We start from the raw sequence: 22,029 nt of genomic DNA, 5'->3' as shown, positions 1-22,029 counted from the left end.
TATTGAAATTTAATTTTGAGTTTGTATGTCAGTAGCACTTTTTATTTTATTGCTGCTGCTGCCATGCAGTGTTCCCTTGTTTCTACCAAATTCTCTTTGTGTAAGATGTGGATTTGTTTATAGCTCTAAAGTTTAATAGTGCTGCATACTCATTTCACTTAAAAAAAGTTCTTTTAATTGTAATATATCTTTGTAATCAACACTGTTAAAAGAAAAAGATTTGATTACTATCTGGGCATGATGTCATAGTGCACAGCACATGCTACTTGAAATTCCAGCACCCTCAATGTAAATGCCTTCCAGCATCTCTGCTGTAATATCTGTTTACAGTATTGACATATTTTTACAGAACTACATATTGGCAGCAGGATATTTTCATAAAATCACAGTTTGGACTATTTTATTGCCACATAAAGTTCAACTGCCAAATAAATGTGTTTTTGAAGCAATGATTTAATTTATGTAACATTCCTAACATTCCTAATTAGCTAAATATTAGAATGTGTTCATCTCTAATATTTTGAGGCTAGCTATTATAGGGATAATGATTTTCTGCCTTTCAGTGGATATTACAGAAATACCCAATTTCACACAAGCTGTGATGATTGGTTGAGCTCTGCAAAATCTACCTGCCAACCAAAATACGTCTTGATTGATAGAAATTAGATCAAAGAAAATGGGGAAAAAAATAAACGTCCCGTCTCATCAGTATGTTGTCAGTATTCATACAGTGCATCTCTTTGTGTACCTGGGACAGTGTTTAGTGAGATTAAATTTTAATATTTCTTAATATAATATTTGTATCTTATGTTCTCAATGTAAAACATTAATAATACATTTTGTCACATTAGAAGCCATTGGGCAAGTGAAAATCAGTCAAGGCACAAAATTTCATGGTGCTCATGCTTACCAACCCACCCAATGTCATGTAGGGATTCGGCGACTATTTACTGGGATTTTAACGTAAACGTAGCATTTTGGTCTCATAAATTGCTTTGAGTTTATATTGAATATATATACACTCAGGTCCATAAGTATTTGGACAATTTTGTAATTTTGCCTCTGTGCACCACCACCATGGTTTTCGAAATGAAGCAATCGAGGTGTGATTGAAGTGTAGACTTTCAGCTTTAATTCAAGGGGTTTAAAAACAAAAATATGGCATTAACCATTTAGGACCTACAGCCATTTTTTTTTTACAGAGTCTCTCCATTTTCACAGGCTCAAAATTAATTGGACAGTTGAGTGATAAACTGTTTCTTGGACAGGTGTGGCTTGTTTCCTTGCTATTTCATGACAAATTAAGAAGATAAAAGGTCTGGAGTTGATTCTATGTGTTGAATTTGCATTTGGTAGCTGTTCATGTGAACTCTGCAGTCAGAAAAAAAACAGACCTATCAGAAAGATAGCAGAAACTTTAGGAGTGGCAAAATCAACAATTTGGTTTATTCGTAAAAAGAAGGAATGCACTGGTGAGCTCAACAACACCAAATGGCCTGGAAGACCACAGAAGACATCTAAAGTGGATGATCACAGAATTATTTCCTTGGTGAAGAAAAACCCTTTCACATCATCTAGCCAAGTAAAGAACACTCTGGAGGAGGTAGGCATATCATTGTCAAAGTCTTCAATCAAGAGATCCCTTCATGAATGTAAATACAGAGGGTTTACCTCAAGATACAAACCACTGTTAACACTCAAGGACAGAAAGGCCAGATTAGACTTTGATTAAAAAAAAATAAAAACATAAAAAAGCCTGAACAGTTCTGATGCAAAGAGAAAGAGAAGAGAAGAGTATGGAGAAGGAAAGGAAGGGCTCATACTCCAAAGCATACCACATCATCTGTCAAACATGGTGGAGGAAGTGTTATGGCATGGGCATGTACAGTGTATGGCTGCCAATGGAACTGGGTCACTGGTGTTTATTGATGATGTGACTGCTGATAGAAGTAGCAGGATGAATTCTGAAGTCTATAGAGCTATACTTTCTGCTCAGATTCAGTCAAATGCTGCAAAACTGATAGGACGGCGCTTCACAGTACAGATGGATAATGACCCAAACCGTACTACAAAAGCAACCCAAGGGGTTCTTAAGGCAAAGAAATTAAATGTTCTTAAATGTCTGATGACCTCAACCCAATTGAGCATGATTTTCATTTACTGAAGACAAAACTGAAGGCAGAAAACAAGCAGCAACTGAAGACAGCTGCAGTAAAGGCCTGGCAAAACATCTCAAGGGAAAAAACTCAAAAGCATTTGGTGATGTCCATGGGTTCCAGACTTCAGGGAGTCATTGACTGCAAGTATTAAAAATAATCCTAATATATATGATTATGTATTACTTTTGAGCCTCTGAAAATGGAGGGAGTCTGTAAAAAACAGCTGTAATTCCTACATGGTTAATGCAATATTTTTGTTAAACTCCTTGAATTAAAGCTGAATTGAATTAACAATTGAATTAAAGTGTCACTGGCCAAATACTTATGGGCCTGAATGTATGACTGGCAGGTGTAATTATTTAACTGTTTTATTAAAAATAAAAGATAAATTGTAGGAATACTGTGCTCTGTTGTTATACATGTTAACATGAGCTCACCTGTTAACTGTTGTCTTTTAGGATGTAAGGAAGTTAGGAAAATTGTTAATTGTTAACTGTTAACTGTTCAGTTAGGAGGTAAGGAAGTTTGGAAGTGTCAGGTTGTAATGAGACTCTAACTCATTCTGTCAGAGAAACATTGTCCATGGAATGTTGGTTATAATTTGTATATTGGATGTGACACTAGTTAGCTAGATGCCTGGTTTAAACATGTTGCATTTAGCCTGGTTCAGTGATATCACTGAAGATGTTATTCCTCAAAGTTTTGAGGAAAAAAAATAGATGACTGAAAAAAAGCCAGTGCCAATAGACACAAAGGTTCATTGCTGCTTTTGGCACCTAGTTTTACAGTAAAGTTAATGATGTTTATATGTTCTGTGTGTTCTGCTGTTTAATGTTTTTATAGTCACAGCATTATAATCTGGCAGTGCTGTGAATATTTACCCGAAATACTACGTCCTGCTTTAGTGAACTATTTAAAGTATACTGGTTTGAACACATTATTTTATTGTAGAAATTACAGAATTTCCTTAAACTCTAGCTACCACATGTTTAAAAATGAAAATGATTTGTTTTCTTCTGTGGAACTTCTTTGGAAGGACACTCGATCACGGAAGTGTGTTAAGTAGCCTGTATCAGGTTTCCTGTTGTACTTTTTGGCAGTGCAGTTTTCAGATAAGGTTTGTGAAGCCCCTGGAATTTGTCGACCAGAATATGGATAGGAATTTCTTCAGAAGAACAACAGTCAAAAGGATGTTTTTGGTTTCTTTAACTCATGTTGTTGGTCAAGTCTTAATTATCATATTTAAGCACTATTTATATAATGTCTGTAAATTTTTAACATTTTAATATGGAAAATCGTTCCTTCTTTCCTTTAACTGTTGTGCCATACTGATCAATTACAAATATTCAAGTGCACATGCTATTAGAAGTATAATTTACTCTTACTTCTGAGGTATTGCTTTAAATATTATGATTAAGACTAATTTGTCTTACAATATAATCATACACAGACAAAGATAGAGATTTATAGATATGCAGAAGCCTCTAATTATCAGATACAGAAACTATACACCATTTTTTTTTCAGGAATTAGAAAGTATAAACACAGAGTAAACGATAAAACATTCACCTTAATCATGGGGAGATGTTGAGTTAGAATCTTTATAATGCCGTAGCCACATTCAGAGTGATGCTGGCCAATCTCAAGTGTGTGAACCAGTCATGAGCTTAGAATTATAAGATTGTTTCTGGTTCTATCTCGGTGAAAAGCCATTTGGAGACATGAGACATCAAAGTTTTGACATTCCGGCTAGCAAACTCAGACAGTTCCTGCAATCTGCATTTAATTTGCAGCTCAGGTCTACACGTAAAGGTTATTCCAGATTTCTTAATCTCATTAAATAACTAATAAATCAGCCAAATTATTATTGTATATGCTTTTCAAAGAATAAGTTATTAGTCTTTTTCTGAATGTATTCTCTAAGACATAAGATATTTCACTTTTTCAAATCTGAAGTCTAACAAAATATTGTACCTTTAAATGTCACTGTAAAAAAATTTAAGAATATTAAAATGCATTAGAACAGACAATGCATGTTTCTGTGAACATGTCTTGGAGGTCTGCTCACTGACCTTCACTTCTTGCTTACACTGGAAATTTCAGTTTATTAATTACAATGCATGTAGCTTACCAACGTCAGTAACATTTAATGATAAGAGAACATTGTATTAATCCAAAGTGGGAAATTTCCAAGATAAGAGAAAATAGACAATACTGGGTAGCAGCAGAAGGGTATTAAAACATGAATTAAAAATAAACAAGTATACAAGTGTATAAAAAATGCATGAACTTTTAAAGACATATGAATATATGAAAATAAAGGTGTACACCTAGGTATTTGCAGGTCTTTACCATCTTAATGTGCAAAGAAGGAGATGGTGATGGACTCTTGCGGCATGAAATCGTCTCCAGCCCCAATCACCACTGTCCACCTGTGCAGCCCTCAGCTTGTCCCCAGGAGTGTGGGCTGGATGGTGTTAAACACCCTTGAAACAGTGTGTTTAATCTCACAGTGCTTTTGGTGTGGAAGTAGGCTCTGGTACAGCATCCTCCGTAGGCCGATAGGCCAATTGTAGGGGACCCATTGCTGTTGTCATCTGCTTTCTGAGGTGATCAAGGACTAGCCTTTCTAGGGTCTTGATCAGTTGTAAGTGCTACAGGTCTGTAGTTGTTCAGATCCTTTTTCTTTGGCACAGGTACCAAGCAAGATGTCTCCTTACAGCCTTGACACCCTTTCCAGTTTCAGATATTTAAAAGTGTTTTACTTAACCATTGAGTGATAATAACCATTAATAACCATTAAATTCATAAACCATTAAGATACATTAAAAATGGTTTTGGTCTCTGTCATGTCTACACCTGTCCTAGCATTGTTTTTCTTGCCCTATTTTATTCACATGTTTTGTGTTAGTCCTTCGTTAGTTTTCCTTTTTAGATTCTTTTTGTGTCATTGTTCCAAAGTATTATTGTTTAGTTAGCTACTGTAATCTTAGCCTTGTTTTCTGAGTTCTGTGTTTCATAGTATTTTCTGATTTTGACCCTTGCTTGTTTCTCTCATTTCTGATAATGGATGATCCTTGTTTTACTTTGCCTGCCCGTGTTTTGACCCCACTTCTATGGACAGGGATTACAATTCTTGGATTTGCCCAAATAAAGCCTGTCTCTACTGACTGCACGTTGCACCATGTTAGTTTATGATCAAAAGATGAGAGAGACTTGGGCCTCAAGACTTGGATTACAGAAGATTACAAAAGGCAGATATACAGAACCGTTGCTTCCTTCCTTAGAGTAGGTGCCATGCAAAGATCACAGCAAGGAATGCCTCAAACAAGTAAGAAAGATGTCTACCATTACAAAAGCCCTGAAGAAGAATACTGATCAAGTTTGCTAAAACCAAAACTTGCTCCACTGGATCAATGGTTTTTGTACTGATGAAATACGAATATAAGAACCTCTTGTACTTTTTCAATCAATGACCTCAATGGAGCCATTTGCACAAAGAACATCTTGTACAGTAGTATTGTGGTTTTCATTGTTATAGCATGAATGAAGATCATTTTCAGAGCCATTCATTTAGAAATACAAAGAATTTTTAAAAGACTTTCAATGAAGAATTACCACTAGATTTGGATCACTTCTCTGAGGATTTTTTTTTGTTGTGAATTTTGCAGTGAATTTTATGTTGGATTATTTCTTTGGATTTACCAGCTGAACTTTTTGGATCACCTTTGTTTCTTTTTTTTCTTTCTTCTTTTTTATGTTTGCATTTTTGGATTTGAACTTCATCAAAATCATTGAACTTTTACCCCATTTTGAGTTTGTCTCTGCACTTGGATTCATCCCTTCTCCTGTGGCTCACTGGCGTCTGACTCTTGCACCACCAACCCGAGTTTATGTCCCATCCCTGACACTAATTAAAGGCACTAAAATCCCTTTTTTTTCCCACATTTGCATGTTTGATGTGAACATTAACTGAAGCTCTTGACCTGTATGTGCACCTGTACATGCATTGCGCTACTGTCACATGACTGGCTGATTGAGAATTTTATAATTTTATTAAAGTATTTATTTTAAAGGTGTAGTTCAAAGGTGTGAAGATGTCCCTGGACCATTTTAGTAGATTTGTGGGCATTAAAAAAAGCATTAGACAATTTGTTATTTAACTCTGGTTATCTTTATTGATTTTGAATTACAGTAAATATAGTCAGTGTACTTCAATCCTTAAAATAATGCTTTGACAAATGTAAGGTTAACACATGCAAAAAATATGATAACTTGAGGGTAATAGAAAAGAGATAGAAAAAATAAAAAAGGCAAAGTTAGCAGCAAAGCATTTTAACAGTGAGAGATACAATGCACAGTGAAATACTCCTTCATAAATTCACAGTTTCACAGTTTGATATTTTCACAGTTTGTAATTGTTCCTATTGTTGTTGTTAAGTATTTCCTGGAGAAAATTAAATGAAATAATGACACTTAGGATTTTTCCTGCTTCAAACGAAAAAAAAACAACTTTATTTGTGGTGTAGGTGCTGTGTGATAGTAACACATCCATGGTTGCTCAGGCTCTGTGTTAACGGCATCTCCTCAGTCAGTTGGCCACTCAGTGGGTCAAATGCCCATGTACGGTTAGTCACACTTTCACATTCATCACGGCCACCCAAGATATACACCTTCCCATCACAAACAGTCAGCCCACAGTTTTCCTGCAACACATAAAAGGGTCAAGATGAATTGACAGTGGACTACCGATCAGAAGGTCATGAGTTCAATCTGCCCCTGATGGGCCCTTGAACAACGCCCTTAACCCTCAACTGCTCAGATGTGTAAATGAGGTCAGTGTAACTTGATAAAGGTGTCTGCCAAATGCCAAAAATGTAAATGACCGAAGTCACTGTACTGTTTATAATTCACAAATTAGTTCATATCTTTATAACTACCATCATTAATTACTAATGAATTACACTTTAACTTAGTGGTATTTAAAAGGAATTGAAATCAGGGTCAAAGTATCTTCATTAGTAAAACAAAAACAGAGCAGGTGATCATTTGTGAAATGTGTGTTAGAGTCTTGTGTGTTATTTTTAACCCCTACCAGTTTCATAGGAAGCTCAGCAACTTTGCTCCAGGAGTCGACCTTGGGACTGTAACAGTACAGCACATCCAGAAGACCTCCAGCTACATAGATGGAGCTGTTCAGTGACACTGCATTTAAGCACCTCTGAGAGAAAGGACAGCGCATCATGTATGTCCACTGATCCTTCACAGGGTCATAACACTGTACCTGGAACATACACATGCAAATAACAGCTTCTAAAACAGCTTCTAATATAGAACATGAAACTAAACATACACACACATACACACACATGCAACTGTTTATTGCACTGGATTACAAACCAGACAATTGTAATATTTATCCTGTGCACACTGATAACATCAAATGAATAGTTCAATACATAACTTACTTTTGTATGGGTTTAATCAATTAAACTCTGTCTGCATTTATAATTCAACATATAAGACTTTGAAATTAGGTAACAATGCTTTCTTCTAAAAAAATGTTACGGAAAGTTTCCATAACATACAATTTAATTTCTTCTTTGCTGATTTATTGATAGATCATATTACGGACCAGACTGCAAAAATAAGATCTCATTAGAAGGCAAAAACGTTAAATATAAGCAAGTCTGTGCAATATATTAAATTATTATAAGATTACTGTTTAAATGAAGAACTATCAGCCACTACAGTGTGATAATTTCCTTAAAATTTGATTACTTACACTTAAAATGTGTACATATGAATTGAATAATCTTATAAATATATAAGTTTGCTTATCTAGATTTTACTTGTTAAGAGAGTTTTTGCAATGCAAAAGTATGGAAACAAACAGTGAAATGAATTTTACAAATAAATCAAATGGCACCAACCAGTGTTTTGACACACAGTTTAACTAAAGAAGTGTCAAAAATATTTCCCTGGTGTGCAGCAGTTTACTAAAACTCATACATAATATATGAGAAGGTCTTTGCCAATAATAGTCCCTTACTTTAACAAACTCCAAATTTAACATATGTGTTTCACTTAAGTCCCAGTAGACCATATCTCAGGTTCTACCTTGCCCTTAATGAGGTTTGGGTGTGTGAAGACTTGCAAGAGATACAAAACCTACTTGTTTGCATTACGTTTTGTAATACTATGCAACATGGCTGCCATTAAGAGGGCTTTGGGTTTTATTTTGTGGGGTTTAATGGGATTATATTTGATAATCTCTGGAAGCTACATGCCTTCTATAGTGTCTTTGGGATGACTTGGTGTTTTCGCAGTTCATGCATAATAGCCATGAACATGAAAAGCACAATTACTCACAATTAGTTGCGGAGGTTTCATTAAAAAAAAAAAAAAAAAAAAGTTAAATAATAGAAACGCTCTAGAGTGTTTTTCTGCAAGCCTGGTAAAGAGCTGCTGAGATGTGATGCTTGTTTTTACTTCAGCTATAATTACCTAAAGCTCCAAGAACTCATATGTAATAGCTGATTCTTGCTACACTTCACATGTATGTACATGTCTGAAAGTCTCACCATGTTGGTGTTGCATTCTTCAGTCACAGCGCCGCTGATTACATAAAGCTTTCCAGAGCAGCTGGCCAGAGCGGCAGAGCTAACAGGCAACAGCAGAGGAGCCACAGGCTTCCACACATTCTCAAACACACTGAAACACTCCACACTGCTCAGCCTTTGCTGTCCATCATATCCTCCTACAGCATACAGCTGCAGTCACAAACACAGCCATATGACAGTATAAATAAGATAAGAGTGCTGATCTGGGAATAGCATAAGGAGGGGAATGTGTGTGATAAGGAGCCAACCTTTCCGCACAGAGAAGCCATCTTGTGTCGCCATCTTCCCTTCAGCAGGCTACCAACAGAAACCCACTGGTTCAGTTGAGCCATGAAGCGCCACACTTGTGAGCTGTTCAGCTGCCCACCTGCATGTACAAGCACGACGACAAACCCATGCGGGCCAGGTTATTCAGTATACACTCCCAGAGGCACAATGGCACTTACTACATTTTTGCAGTAGCTTCCAGCTGCTGTCAGGAGTTGCACGACAGATAAAACAGATATAGATAAGAAAAGAAAAACAAACACCATGTACACCATGTACTTATACAGATATGTGAAACTATTTCAGTGGAAGCGCATTACATAGATTACAAAGTAAATATCATTTTAAATTCATTCCTTCTTGGATTAGTTTTAATTTTCAGTTGTTTAACCACTATATGTGGTTTATATAATCTGTAATTGCAGATGTTTTATATGTCACATCTATAATTTAAGATTTTCCTCATTTCCTCATTTTTCATTCTAGTCTTTTTGTTTTTATAAATGTACTGTATTCTTTGCAAAGGACTTTAAAATCCTTGAGTATTATCTCACAAAAATTATTGTCCATGTGATGCTACATCCTTACTGCTATATAAAGTGTACAGCCAAAAGTATATGGACACCTGACCATCACACCCATACGTGCTTTTTGAATATCCCATTCCAGATTTAGTCCCCCTTTGCTGTTATAATAACCTATAATAAACTCTTCTTCCAGCCTTGGCAAACCATGACTTCATGGAGCTTGGCTCTGTTTGGGCCCCTTAGTTCCAGTGAAGGGAAATGATTATGCTACAGCACACAAAGACATTCTAGACAGTTCAGTGCTTCTCACTTTGTGGCAATAGTTTCAGGAGAACCCATATATGATTATGATGGTCAGGTGTCCACAAACTCATATAGTGTGTCTGTAATATGTACATGAATATTTAACACAGAATACTAGCCTGCACACTGTTTCATTGAGGCTAAGCTTATGCAGGCATCAGAGGTGGAAAAAGTACTGATAAATTATATTTAAGTGAAAGTATAGATAATGTATAGTATAGATCAGAATCTTAATTAAAACGGAAGTATCCGGCCAAAAAAAGTGTTCAAAGGAAAGTCAAAATCTGCTACTGGTGGATGGGAATTGGCTAAATTAGAGAGAAAAATTGAGGGGGAAACGTAGTAAATGGCTTTTAATTTATGCCATGTTTTCGTTTGAAAAGTAATTTCTCTAAAACTGTTATAAGCAACCACACCATTTTGCCTGAAAACATTCAATCTCTGGTTAGTTTGCTTGTCATATGCATGACTAACTGTACGTAGTTTGCTAATGAATTAATCAGAAGTAAAATATCATGTAAATAACCAATATTTACCATTAACAAGAATTTGACATATTATATCCAATTAATGTTCTTTTTTTTATTAGCTGGAGTTCATGCCTTCTAGGGAGGAAAAGGAAACAACTGATTTCATACTAGTCATACACCAGCATAATTTACTGAGGTAGGGCCAGTACATTTCACAATGCAGTCCTGTGGTTTATCCATCTTTAGATGCACGCAAGTAGCTATAGCTTTAACTCTATTGTGCATGAAAATGAAACTGTCACTGCAGATGAAGAATTGAGACGGTTCTTGATAGTTCTTCTACACTGATGAAGATGCTAAACTGAAATGTAAATAAAATGCGCTGGAGCTAATCGATTGTCTAACTGACAGAATAAGGCCCTTGAGATGATAATAATGAGTATTTTGAAGGAAATAATAAATATAAGGAGGTCAAAGTTATTGTTTCTTGGAAATATACTGTAATTAAGTAAGGGTTCATGTATTTGATTTCAGTAATACTCATGTAAAGTATAAATCCCTTGGCAGGTGGTGAGATTATTTCAAAATATCAGATCTGTAATGCTGGAATTAATCATAACCATCATCATAACAAGATGCTCCTTTTCCAAGACTCTAGTTTTACCCTAAACATTTGTAGCCATGCTACATACCTCCAGAGTATTTTGATAGGTCACTTTATTAGTGATTATATTACTAATGAATGCCTCCAACACATTCCAAATCAGAAATAAATAAGTAAAATACAAATGTGATCAAAATGTAAGATAATTATGTACCCAGATTTACTACAGCTGCTAAACTGGGAAAGCTGGTGTTGATTCATACAGCATACCTGATAAATAAATGTCATTGTGAAGTTCACAGACAGCAAATTCATATTTGTATCCTGGCACATTGGCTGATGTGAGCCATTTCCCTGAGGTGGGGTCCAGTTTCTCAGTGACAGAGCATCTTAAAATCCTGTTTTTGCCACAACCTCCGATAACCACAATCACCTCGGCCCAGCCAGACTGCCTATATGTGCGTGCACACACACACACACACACACACACACAGAGAGAGAGAGAGAGAGAGAGAGAGACAGAGAGAGAGAGATCAGCATGAGAGTCCAAATTACTAAATTACACTCAGATCCTGCATGGATGTACAAATTGGCTTATAAATTGTGAATATTACTTTTCATGACACAAATATATGTACATGCAGAGATCCTATACACGATAATAGCTTCAGTAAACATAAGCTGGATCAGTCTTTATGGTTTTGCCATTTTTTAGCCCTTAGTTTCAGTTCAGACAAAAATAATTTTTTAATTAAAAGTGGAACAATGCTAAAAATGCTGTGGCTGGCAACAGAAGTAATGTTGCATCTAGCTTTTCTCATATCTTTGATCTCTCCTTTTTAATGCAGAAATCTTGATGGAAAATTTCGTGCATAGATTCTCTGAGCATGAAGAAGGAAATTTGAGTCTGCAAGCTAACCTGATGAATTTGGGCTCATGTGTAAACTCCGCAAAAGCACGAAGAGCTCATGGTAGACAAGACAGTGAAACCAGAAGAAATCCTGTTCACTGACTAAACTATTGCTCTGGAGTTTTGGCAGTATAATAGCACCACAGTCGCCTTCGAGTAAAACATCTGTGGTGACCAATTATGACTAAACCTAGATCCTGAGAGGGAACCAACTGTGTACTGTCACTTCAGTCCTGCTGTCTGACTGACCTTCTTGGTTTGGTTCTCTTCGAGCTGATCTCTCTGCCATACGTGCGATAAAGTCTCGCCTCCTGTAACAGCTTCCTGCACTCATGAGAATCCTGAATGAGGTCATCAGCCTCCAGCATGTTGATAAAGAACACAGGGTCTAGCAAGGGCAGTCGAAGCCTCTCCAGTAGCTTTCCTAGAGCTGCTTTCCGCTGGCTGGCCTGGTGGTGCACCCATAACAGTGCAGCCTCCACCAGGACTTCCTCCTGCACTTGTAGCTTTTCAGAATCCAAAAGCTCCACCACTTTCTCCACTGGCAGCTCAAGGAACTCATCCTGCTTGGCTACAATGTCAAAGTCCTGATACAGGAGATTCTGGCACTGTTCTAGCAGCGGCTGCAGAGAGTAGTGCTTAGCGAATTCCATCAGGCCCAGGCAGTTAAAGTGAGACATGCACTTCCCCAGGAAGTCCAAACAGGCTCTAGACAGTGCAGGCACATCCAGCAGGTCAGCAGCTCGAAAAATAATCTCCACATTCTCTTCCTGGAGCTGAACCCGGCCCTCATAAATGAAGTTCAGCAGGTGCTCTAGGGCTACTGATGTGACCTCATTCAGCCGCACCACGGACTGACCATTCTCACGCAGCTGGCCCATAAACATGGTGCGGAAGTAATGACTGGAGGCACACAGCACGGCGCGGTGGCAGGGAAACTCTTGTTCCTCTACCTGCAGGACAACATCAGTGAAGGTGCCACTTCTCCTGAAGACATTCAGGACCTGAAGAATGTGCTCAGGTTCGTACGAGCTGGTGCTGAAGCTCGCCTCCAGATTGACATCAGCCCCAAAACCCATGGATGGAGATCTGAAAATATGTTATGGTCTTTGTTATTAAGTTTGTTGTGAGGTTTTTGCATCATCTCATGTCTTGTGAGATTCCACATTTTCTAGTTTGCATTCAGACATGGTTATACTGTATGTGTAAATTTGCATTTTAATTGCCAATGTAACCCACCTTAATCCTTTTCTGAGATGGTTCATTTAAGCATTAAGTATCATTAATATCCACATCCTGTTAAAATTTCAGATAAATTAAGCAATTCTATTTATTATTCAATCCTGCATATATAAGCTATAAAATAAGTTAAACTGAACTGTAGCCAAAGACAACGGAATATACACTGATATAAATAACTCAGTAGTTGCAGAGCATAACATTTTGGTGAGACTTTTCTTGGAGTTGTTAAGCAATTCAAGATTACACAGGCATTCTAATTCCATGGAAGTCTATGGAAGTGCTTATATATAATGTAAAAGCATTGCTCAAAAGTTTCCATTTCAATTAGCCAAATTAAAAAAAAATCAATAAACAATGATATTCAACTCACCTTGCTGAAATTCTGTAGCCTAGCCTGAGCTCGATGCCAGCCATCAGAACCCGGACAGAACTTTGGTGCTCCTTCAGGTGTGTTCAGACTGCAGAATGTAAATACTGCCACACTTATTTATGATCTTTAGCCACTCGTCAGGAGGGATGTCCTACAAGCAGCTTGTGGGAGGGATGAGGAAAAGACACTGTTGAGCCAGCTTCAGTTTACATTCCCTCTGTTCCTGCTTATATGGTGTCTGCAGAAAGTATTCACCCCCTAGTGATTATTTCTCTTTTTGCTGTGTTGCAACATCAAATTTAAGTATATTAGAATGGGACTTTTTTCCTGCTAATTGACGTGACTCTACATAATTAAAATTTAATAAAAAAATTGTGTCCTCAGAATTATTTAAAAAAAAACTGAAACACTGTTTAATTAAAAGTATTCACGGCCCATAGACAACACTAGTGCATTGTTCGTCTGCAGGAATTACAGATTTTAGTTGTCTCAGATTGTTTCTGTGAGCTTTGCACATTTTGATTTTGGCATTTTGTCCCAACTTTCTCCAATTCTCCAAAATTAAATGGAGAATGTAGGTGGACTGCAGTTTTCAGGTCACGCCACAGACTTTCAACTGGATTTAAGTCTGGGCTTTGACTCAGCCTTCCTAAAATACAATCCTTCTTTTCTGATTGTTTGATAATCTTCCTCCTAAAAACTTCATCTCAAATCTTCATGTGCAGTTCCTTGGTCCTCATGACAGCAGCATTAATCTGATTTAGCTGCGAGACCTCCAAAAGCCAGAGATTTTTATCGTGCAGCAATACAATTGGACACAAGTGGGTTTGAAATGAACACAGGTGTACCCTGTTTAACATATTTAGTGTGAGTGCTCATGAAAACTATACACTAATCCTAATTTAGACGGTTAAAAGAAGGGGGGGGGATACTTATTCAGTTTTTAGATTTTTGTTATTTTTAAGTAATTTCGAGGACATCTAAATACTTTATTTCATCTTATTTCTGTAGATAGTCACTTCAAAGGAGCATAAAAGAACATTATAATGTATTTAAATTTGATACAATACAGCGAAAAGAAAAAATAAATCACTAAGGGGTGAATACTTTCTGGAGGTAATGGATGTGTAAATAATATCTTAACCAGCAGGGAGTAATAGCAGATCAGGAACCACATGAGAAATCTGCAGAAATAGCCATTAGAGGGAGCCGTTTACTTTTCTTTGAGAAAGTCCAACCTGCAGCATAGTTTCTGCCTCCTGGTCAGTAAATGTCCAATAAAGCACTGTTATTCAACAGAAAACAACAACAACAACAACAACAACAACAACAATAATAATAATAATAATAATAATAATAATTATTATTATTATTATTATTATTGTTATTATTATTATTATTATTATTATTATTATTATTTCATTTGTTATGATATTTTATATTTACACGTTATAGTCCATACAAACATTATGTCACAAATTATCTGAGTGAAATCAAGGTAACAGACAGTTTACAACATATGAAAAAAAAGCAAAAGAAAATACCTATAGTGATCCTGATCTCTAATGATCGGGCCTCCTAAACATGGGAAATCCCTGACAGCAGGCTATATTTGGATGCAGGCTGTACTTCTTATATATGCCTGCCCATCACTGTCTCTTCATATTCTCTTTTCTTTCAAATGAGATGGACCTTGTTTTTGAATAAAGAATTGTCCATGGAAGTGTTATCCAGGCCACAGTAAGTACATATTTTACGTTTTCTCACCTAAAACCATAGCTTTTAATTGGGGACTCGACATGGGGAGCAGTGAAACACCCCTCATATCATTCCTTAGAGGAATTCATTCTCAGAGGCCAGCTGCAGTTTTTCACTTTGGATACATTCTATCTCTCTTTGTGTGTGTGTGTGTGTGTATGTGTGTGTGTGTGTGTGAGAGAGAGAGAGAGAGCTCCCCACTTCCATAAAAGGTAAGGCCAAAGAAGGAAAGTAGGGGCATAACAATAATGCAGGATATTCTCACAGGATGTCTACAAGTGAGAGAGTGAAAGAGAGAGAGAGGGAGAGAGGGAGAGGGAGAGAGGGAGGGAGGGAGGGAGAGAAGGGAGGGGAGAGGAAAGAAGAGGGAATGGACCAGCTGCACTGTGTCAGTGCTGAACTGAGAGGCTGCAGGCAGCATGAGCATAAGCATGAGTGATACCCTCTTCAAGAGATAGCAGCATAGGTGCAGTCGCTAAGGTAAGGTTACTGCTGAAGGACAACTTTACTCTCTTCTTCTCTCTCTCTCTCTCTCTCTCTATCTATCTCTCTCTCTCTCTGTCTCTCTCTCTGTCTCTCTGCACCCTGCTGTATCCAGATTGGATACAAATTTTTAAAAAGAAAATGCAGGACTGGGTGATGCCTTTTTGATCTATACAAAGAGAGATGTCTTGTAACTGAGTAAAAAGTGATGGAACAGTATCCTGTAAAACTGCACAGGAAGTTAGATGATTGTCCTCTCACGCGGTGTGTATCTGGTCATCAGTCTGAAACTGAATTTTTGAGAAGTCAGGATTTTTGGTGTGTGTATGTGTGTAAAGATCTGATTCATGCTGTCAGCAGACATAATGTCCTAACGAAAGAGGTTAGCGATTAATATGCATTCAGTGTTCAAAATGCCATGAACTTGCCGCCCCCATTCCCCCCCACACCCACCCCCCAGTGATGACTAACCTTTTTTCAGCTTTTGTCTGACATGTGGGTGCTTCCTCTTACGTCAGAAATGAAATTATGAATATGAGAACTGAAACGACATAATATGTTTTTTTTCTGCAGGGTGCTCTTGTGTCATGTCATGTATGTCAGAAAGATTCCCTTAAAAATAGAATAGGTTAAGGGTTATCTTCCATTTTAACATTCATCTGTCATGATAGAAATCAGTTGATAGAAATCATCAACAGTATCAGTTGCAAAATAGATATTACTTGCAGTGGGTGAGTCGATGTATATTACAACAGACGGTGATAAGAAAATATATATATATATATATATATATAAGAATATATATATTGTATGCCGAGTTGACATTGCTAGACTGTCTATTTCTCTGCCTCTGTGTGTGTATGTGTGTGTGCTAAAATTGTCCTCTCTCTATCCCTGCAGCATGATGAGCACCCAGGTGTGGTTCCTCTTGTTCATTGTGAATTTACTCTCACTACAGCTCTCACTCTGCCAAGAGGTAAGTGACATTCTGAGCATCTCGCAAATATGCAAATAGAGTCATTCAGCCTCTGATTCCTTTGTAGAATTAAATTAGACAGATTTAAATAATTGAATTAAATTGACAGGATTTCCCACTTGTTCAGAATCTGACTGTTTATAATAATTGAACACAAATTGAAAAAAAAAAATTCTTAATGTAATTCATTTGTTCATTTAATTAAGATGATCAAAAGCAATAAATGAATCAGAATTATTATATTATTATAATATCAATAAATGTTCATGTCAGTTGTTATGGATCACATATTTTATTTATGGTTATATGCATTGTCTCATTAATAATGGCTTAGTGAGGTAATCCCATATATTTATAGATTAACTACAGCAGATAATTTATTTAAATAAACTGAGGTTTTAGTTTAAGTTTGCTTTTAATTTAGCCTGAATTTAATGCAGTTTTTCAGGACACTGATATGATTTTAAATAAGTATTTTTTGTTCTTAGAACTTGGGAGGTGCATAGACATAAATGTCAAATGTTCAGGGACTTGCCTTTTTTGCTATTTTTTTCTTTCTTCAACAACGCTAAAAATACCTTACGGGTTCCTTCAAGAGAAATGCTGTCTGTAATGGAATGGCCCCTCAGTCACCCGATCGTAACTCAACTGAGCTACAAACAGGAAGTCTGATGGAACCATGTGAAAATGGTATACAAACAGGGAGGGAAAAACTGACTGTGCAAAAGTTATTGTTTTAGATTAACATATTTGTGCATCCATCTTCAGTAGCTGCTTTGTTCTGATGAGGAGCATGGTGCATGGTAGCTACCAGCAAGTTTTTGGGAGTTGGAAGGAAACCAGAGTACACAGAAAATCCCCCCAGAGAAAGGAGAAACATACTAAACTTCCTATATACAGTAAACTGAGCTCAGGATTAAACCACTGGTGCTGCATGTAGAGCTGGTTCCTTACAGCACCAGGGTTTGATCTAGCAGGTGGATTGGCTACTGTACCACTGTCTTGCCCCAGTGTTCTAAGGATAAACTCTGATTACACCCTAAGTAGGATAAAGAAGTTACTGAGGATCAGGTTTTTATGTTAGGAAAAGGAGACACAAACATTTACCGGCTTTCATGGTTGTAGGAAATCACCCTGAGCTATGTGAGAGGACACAAGTGTTCCCCAAAGTGTATGACACAGCATAAGGTTGATGGGAAGGAACTGGTGGGAAAGAGTGTTAAAAAAAATCTATTTGTGCCTGCATCCTTTCATTGCTCATACATATTTCAGCATTGCAGGAAAGGCTCAGTGTCACATATAGGCCTCGACTGAGAAAAATATTTGTGTCCTTGAATGCCAGTACCAAAGCTGTAAAATATGTTCAGATGCTTGTGTCAAAAGAAACCTCTTGTGTACAGTTACAGTTATTATAAGTGTGCTGATATATGAGTGGTTGAAAGATGTTCCTGAGAAAACCAAAGGAGCATCAGAAGTGAGACATAACATGAGAATTGATGATTCATGTACCATTATAGTGGAAGACTTAGTGATAGATATTGCACAACCACTGTGTCTAAATGGTCTAGCAGTTTCTGACTACTCCTTATTAGGAACTTGGGAATATCAGAGTTAAATTGGTTCTTTCTTTGTTCTCCTCCATAGCTCCAGAGTGAAGCTGACTCCAGCAATGTTCTCCCTGGCAACCATACACTCAATCTGTCCCGCAAACTCCTCCAGTTTATCCAGTCAGATCTCAAGAACATGACCCACCTGAAAGTTCTGGATGCAGTTCTAAAAAAGCATGTGGGGCCACTCTCTACAGTCCAGAAACTTGACCTTTCTGGAAATGGCCTTTATACAGACATGATTGGGTACCTTCTGAGAGATGCTCCTGCTCTTACCAACCTCTCTTTAAATGAAAATAGCATAACAAAAATAGGCAATGGTACATTCAGTGGTTCCCCATCACTAAGAAACATTGATTTACATAACAATGTCATTCTAGAGATTGAGGAGGGCACATTTGATTCTCTGCTAAATCTCACCGAGCTGGATTTATCAGTGAATTCAATCTCATGCATTACTGACTTTAATCTGTTCCAGCTGAGATCATTAAACCTAAGCAAAAACAGCATGACCTCCTTCCAGAGCATTGACTCAAACCAAGAGTTTGAGTTGCTCTACCTGGACCTGAGGGAGAATAAGATGCACTACTTTCCTGTTCTGCCAAAGAGGAACAAGATCATCTATTTAGACCTTTCGCGGAACCAGCTGCATAGTCTGAACAGCACAGGCCCAGATGATGAGCTTCAGTATCTGAGAGACATAGAAGGACTGAACTTTTCTCCACTCCGCAGCAGCAAAACCCACCAGCTGCTTCCCAGACTTCTGTACTTAGACCTGAGCTATAACCAGCTCAAGGCTGTGCCTCCTGATTTCTTCTCCAGCTTGTGGGCTCTGGATACCCTGAACATCAGCAATAACTGTCTGGATAACTTCGTGGTGGACACTGAGGGTCCTCTGAATGTACTGAAGACCCTCGACCTGAGCTTCAACAACCTGCAGAACCTGACGTTTAAGGAAAATACGCTGTGGGCACTGGAGACACTCTACCTTCAGGGCAACATTCTCAGTATGCTGGACTCTGGACTCTTTCGTCTACCCAGCATCACCAACCTGCATCTTCAATTGAATGAGCTGAGCATCTGTGGTCCACAGCAAAACCAAACCAGCAGCTGTGTCTCTCTCTTCTCTATCCCTACCCTGCGATACCTTTACCTATCGGAGAACAAAATGACTTCCTTGCCTGCACATGCCTTCCAGGGAAGCCCACTACTCATCCTGGACTTATCTCTGAACCCTAACATGAAAATCAGTGAACAGGCCCTCTCAGGCTTAGAGAGGTCCCTCACCCACCTCTACTTGAGAGGAAACCATCTTGAAAAGCTTAACATCAACCTCACAGCCCTACGTAGCTTGAAGGTTCTGGATTTGTACAATAACCAGTTAGATGGCCTGTTTCTAGGTAGCAGAAACTCTGCCATTGAGAATCTGAATCTGCAGAACAACAAAGTCAAGATCCTAGATGCTTCCACAGTATTGGCACTAGAGAAGACACTCAGAACTCTCTATCTTGGATCAAATCCACTCATTTGCTGTGAAAACATACATCTGATCAGCTTGATACAGCAGGCCCATATGGACACTGACAATGCCACGTGCCAAAACACAAGGGATGCTGGGTGTGGGGAAGTCAACCTCAGAGATGTGAAATCTGAACACTGTGAAACTCTGAACAGCAAAGTGCTTGTAATTGCCATGATCGCTGTACTAGTTTTGGGGCTGATGATTGTTTTGCTGGTGGTGCTAAAGTTGTGCCACTCAAGAAGTCACAGATTCAGCAACAGTTATAAGGCTTAAAATATTCTAGAAGGGAAACCAAGAAAATTATGTTAATGTTATCAGATGTCAGGTATTGACCTACTAGACAAAACCTTTCATCTGCATGACTTATACAGTTCACCTCCATCAGGTAGAATAGCCCAATTATAATAAAGCCTGGGAAGCAAGATAGATGCTGAGTAACCTTACATGGAAGCAGAGACTGATGAAAATGTGACTGGTATCACATGAGTTCAGCAGAGGTACTGAAAATATGTTATATGTGTGATGGGGAAATGGCTAAAATGGTTGTACCAGGTGGAAACACTAGGCACTATGTTAAAGCTGTAAACAGAAATGTGCAATGTTACAGCAAAACAGAATAGTAAAGCTGACTAGACACACTGCCTGAAAAAGAAGGTTTCTATATACGAGGAGCATGAGGATCAGCACGAATTAAGTAAGAAACCATCACTCTTACTCAATGTAACAATGACAGACAGTGGAGATATGAAGGACCATCATTAATGAGTGTGACTTGGTTTTGCATACCTACTGAAGATGTCCTTATTTTAATGTCAGTACTCTCATTTTGGATGGTCACTACATTTCCCCAGAGTTGTCTAACAACTATTCTTTTGCACTTTAAACACTGTGATATGAATATGAAAGATGTGTGAAATGCAATGTGGACATATTGTACTTAAGCATAACCGAACCCCTTTAAACACTATAAAGGATGCATCTACTACAGTTCTACATAGAGGTATAGAATAAAGCTGAATTTAAAACTTAATAATATCCACACCACTCACGATTTAATTGATTGGAGTTATTTTAAGTTAAGTAGCTAAACCCTGTCTTCAACTTTTAGGCTAGTGGCATTGATGACTTTAATGAACTTTAAATTTTATATAGCCTTAGGCTGACTTCCTAATAAGCAAATCCAGCTTTGTAAAATGCCCCTCTGTTATGACATGAAGGGCAGTGGTATGGGAGTCATGGGACCAGACAGAGACCATGTGAAGTGTGGGTGTGTGAGATATGATTTAACCGAGCCACAGCAGAGGAAGTGTTGCTGTCCGGACACCTGCAGTAAAACTGCAGCATGTTTTCACAGCTTTAGGGCTGCTACAGTTACCTTTCCTGTTATTGATTTGGTCTTCACAACTCTAAATCTGAATAAGGTGTTTTTGTTACTTAGCCAAAATGTAGCTGTTGGCTGATGGAATATAGTCAATTTATTTACATTTTCAAAAATCAAAAGGTTGTATAATATTCCTTCAAGGTATCTGAGTATCAGATTTAAGGTAGCGTCAGTATTCATTCAGCTTATTTTATTAATAGATTTCAGGGTGGAAGCTGTTTAAACTTTTTGTCTATACCAGGACCTGGAATGACTGAAATAGACAGGAGGAAATCCCTGTGTGTTTGAATGTGTCATCTCTTTGTGTATAAATAGAACTTCATTTCATAGCTTGTTGACGCTGTAATGATACGATATTTCCTCTTATGTATTTCATGGTCACTGCCACTTCTTGTTTAACGTCCTACGCAATCTGCACCAGCCGAAACTAGTAGTCATCACATACACACACCTACACAATGCTCTGTTCAGACTGAGTCTCCTGCTTCATTCCACTAAATATTTATGCTTTATGAAGGAATTCTAAAAAAAAAATGTATGAAGAATGTAAATGAGCAGATGTATATTTATGAATATCCATATTTTGTTAAATAAATGATCTGCGTGTACTAATGTTGTAATGCTTCTTTGTTAAAACTCACTAATGTTGTCATGCTTCACTGTTAAAATTCACTGATCATTAGTGGAATTGTAGATATAAAATTAAATATAACAAAATGTAGGTGTGCCAAAATTAGCATTTAAAGAGCACTATATTTTCTAGGCCGGTGTGTTTGCACATGTATTTGCGTGTAGGAAGGGACGGAATTAGCCAGTGTGGGACGTGT

General features: G+C 37.6%; 2 protein-coding genes across 2 annotated transcripts; one reads left to right on the top strand and one right to left on the bottom strand.

Moving 5' to 3' along the window:
- Nucleotides 1-6,337: 6,337 nt before the first annotated feature.
- Nucleotides 6,338-13,629, bottom strand: klhl35 (kelch-like family member 35). The gene is made up of 7 exons (XM_026941720.3): nt 13,476-13,629; nt 12,113-12,952; nt 11,224-11,405; nt 9,031-9,149; nt 8,744-8,932; nt 7,255-7,443; nt 6,338-6,865 (listed from the first exon to the last, which is right to left on the bottom strand). The coding sequence occupies exons 1-7, from the start codon at nt 13,517-13,519 to the stop codon at nt 6,674-6,676; spliced, it is 1,755 nt and encodes a 584-aa protein (XP_026797521.2). The 5' UTR covers nt 13,520-13,629; the 3' UTR covers nt 6,338-6,673.
- A 1,944-nt stretch (nt 13,630-15,573) lies between these two features.
- On the top strand, nt 15,574-21,810 carry lrrc32 (leucine rich repeat containing 32). The gene is made up of 3 exons (XM_026941918.3): nt 15,574-15,713; nt 16,617-16,692; nt 18,337-21,810. Exons 2-3 carry the CDS (start codon nt 16,618-16,620, stop codon nt 20,092-20,094), a joined length of 1,833 nt encoding a protein of 610 aa, XP_026797719.1. The 5' UTR covers nt 15,574-15,713; nt 16,617; the 3' UTR covers nt 20,095-21,810.
- The last annotated feature ends 219 nt before the right edge of the window (nt 21,811-22,029 follow it).

The sequence above is a fragment of the Pangasianodon hypophthalmus genome, chromosome 17, assembly GCF_027358585.1.
Source record: "Pangasianodon hypophthalmus isolate fPanHyp1 chromosome 17, fPanHyp1.pri, whole genome shotgun sequence".
Taxonomy (NCBI): Eukaryota; Metazoa; Chordata; class Actinopteri; order Siluriformes; family Pangasiidae; genus Pangasianodon; species Pangasianodon hypophthalmus.
This window is presented reverse-complemented; position numbering and strand designations above follow the sequence as displayed.

Bases quoted from the DNA above. Each gene is read 5' to 3' on its own strand.
- klhl35 (XM_026941720.3), bottom strand. From the start codon at position 13,519: ATGGCTGGCATCGAGCTCAGGCTAGGCTACAGAATTTCAGCAAG. The intron at 12,953-13,475 runs GTGAGTTGAATA...ACATATTTTCAG, and splicing joins GGCTACAGAATTTCAGCAAG to ATCTCCATCCATGGGTTTTG. The intron at 8,933-9,030 runs GTTGGCTCCTTA...TTGTGACTGCAG, and splicing joins TGGCTTCTCTGTGCGGAAAG to CTGTATGCTGTAGGAGGATA.
- lrrc32 (XM_026941918.3), top strand. From the start codon at position 16,618: ATGATGAGCACCCAGGTGTGGTTCCTCTTGTTCATTGTGAATTTACTC. The intron at 16,693-18,336 runs GTAAGTGACATT...TCTCCTCCATAG, and splicing joins AGCTCTCACTCTGCCAAGAG to CTCCAGAGTGAAGCTGACTC.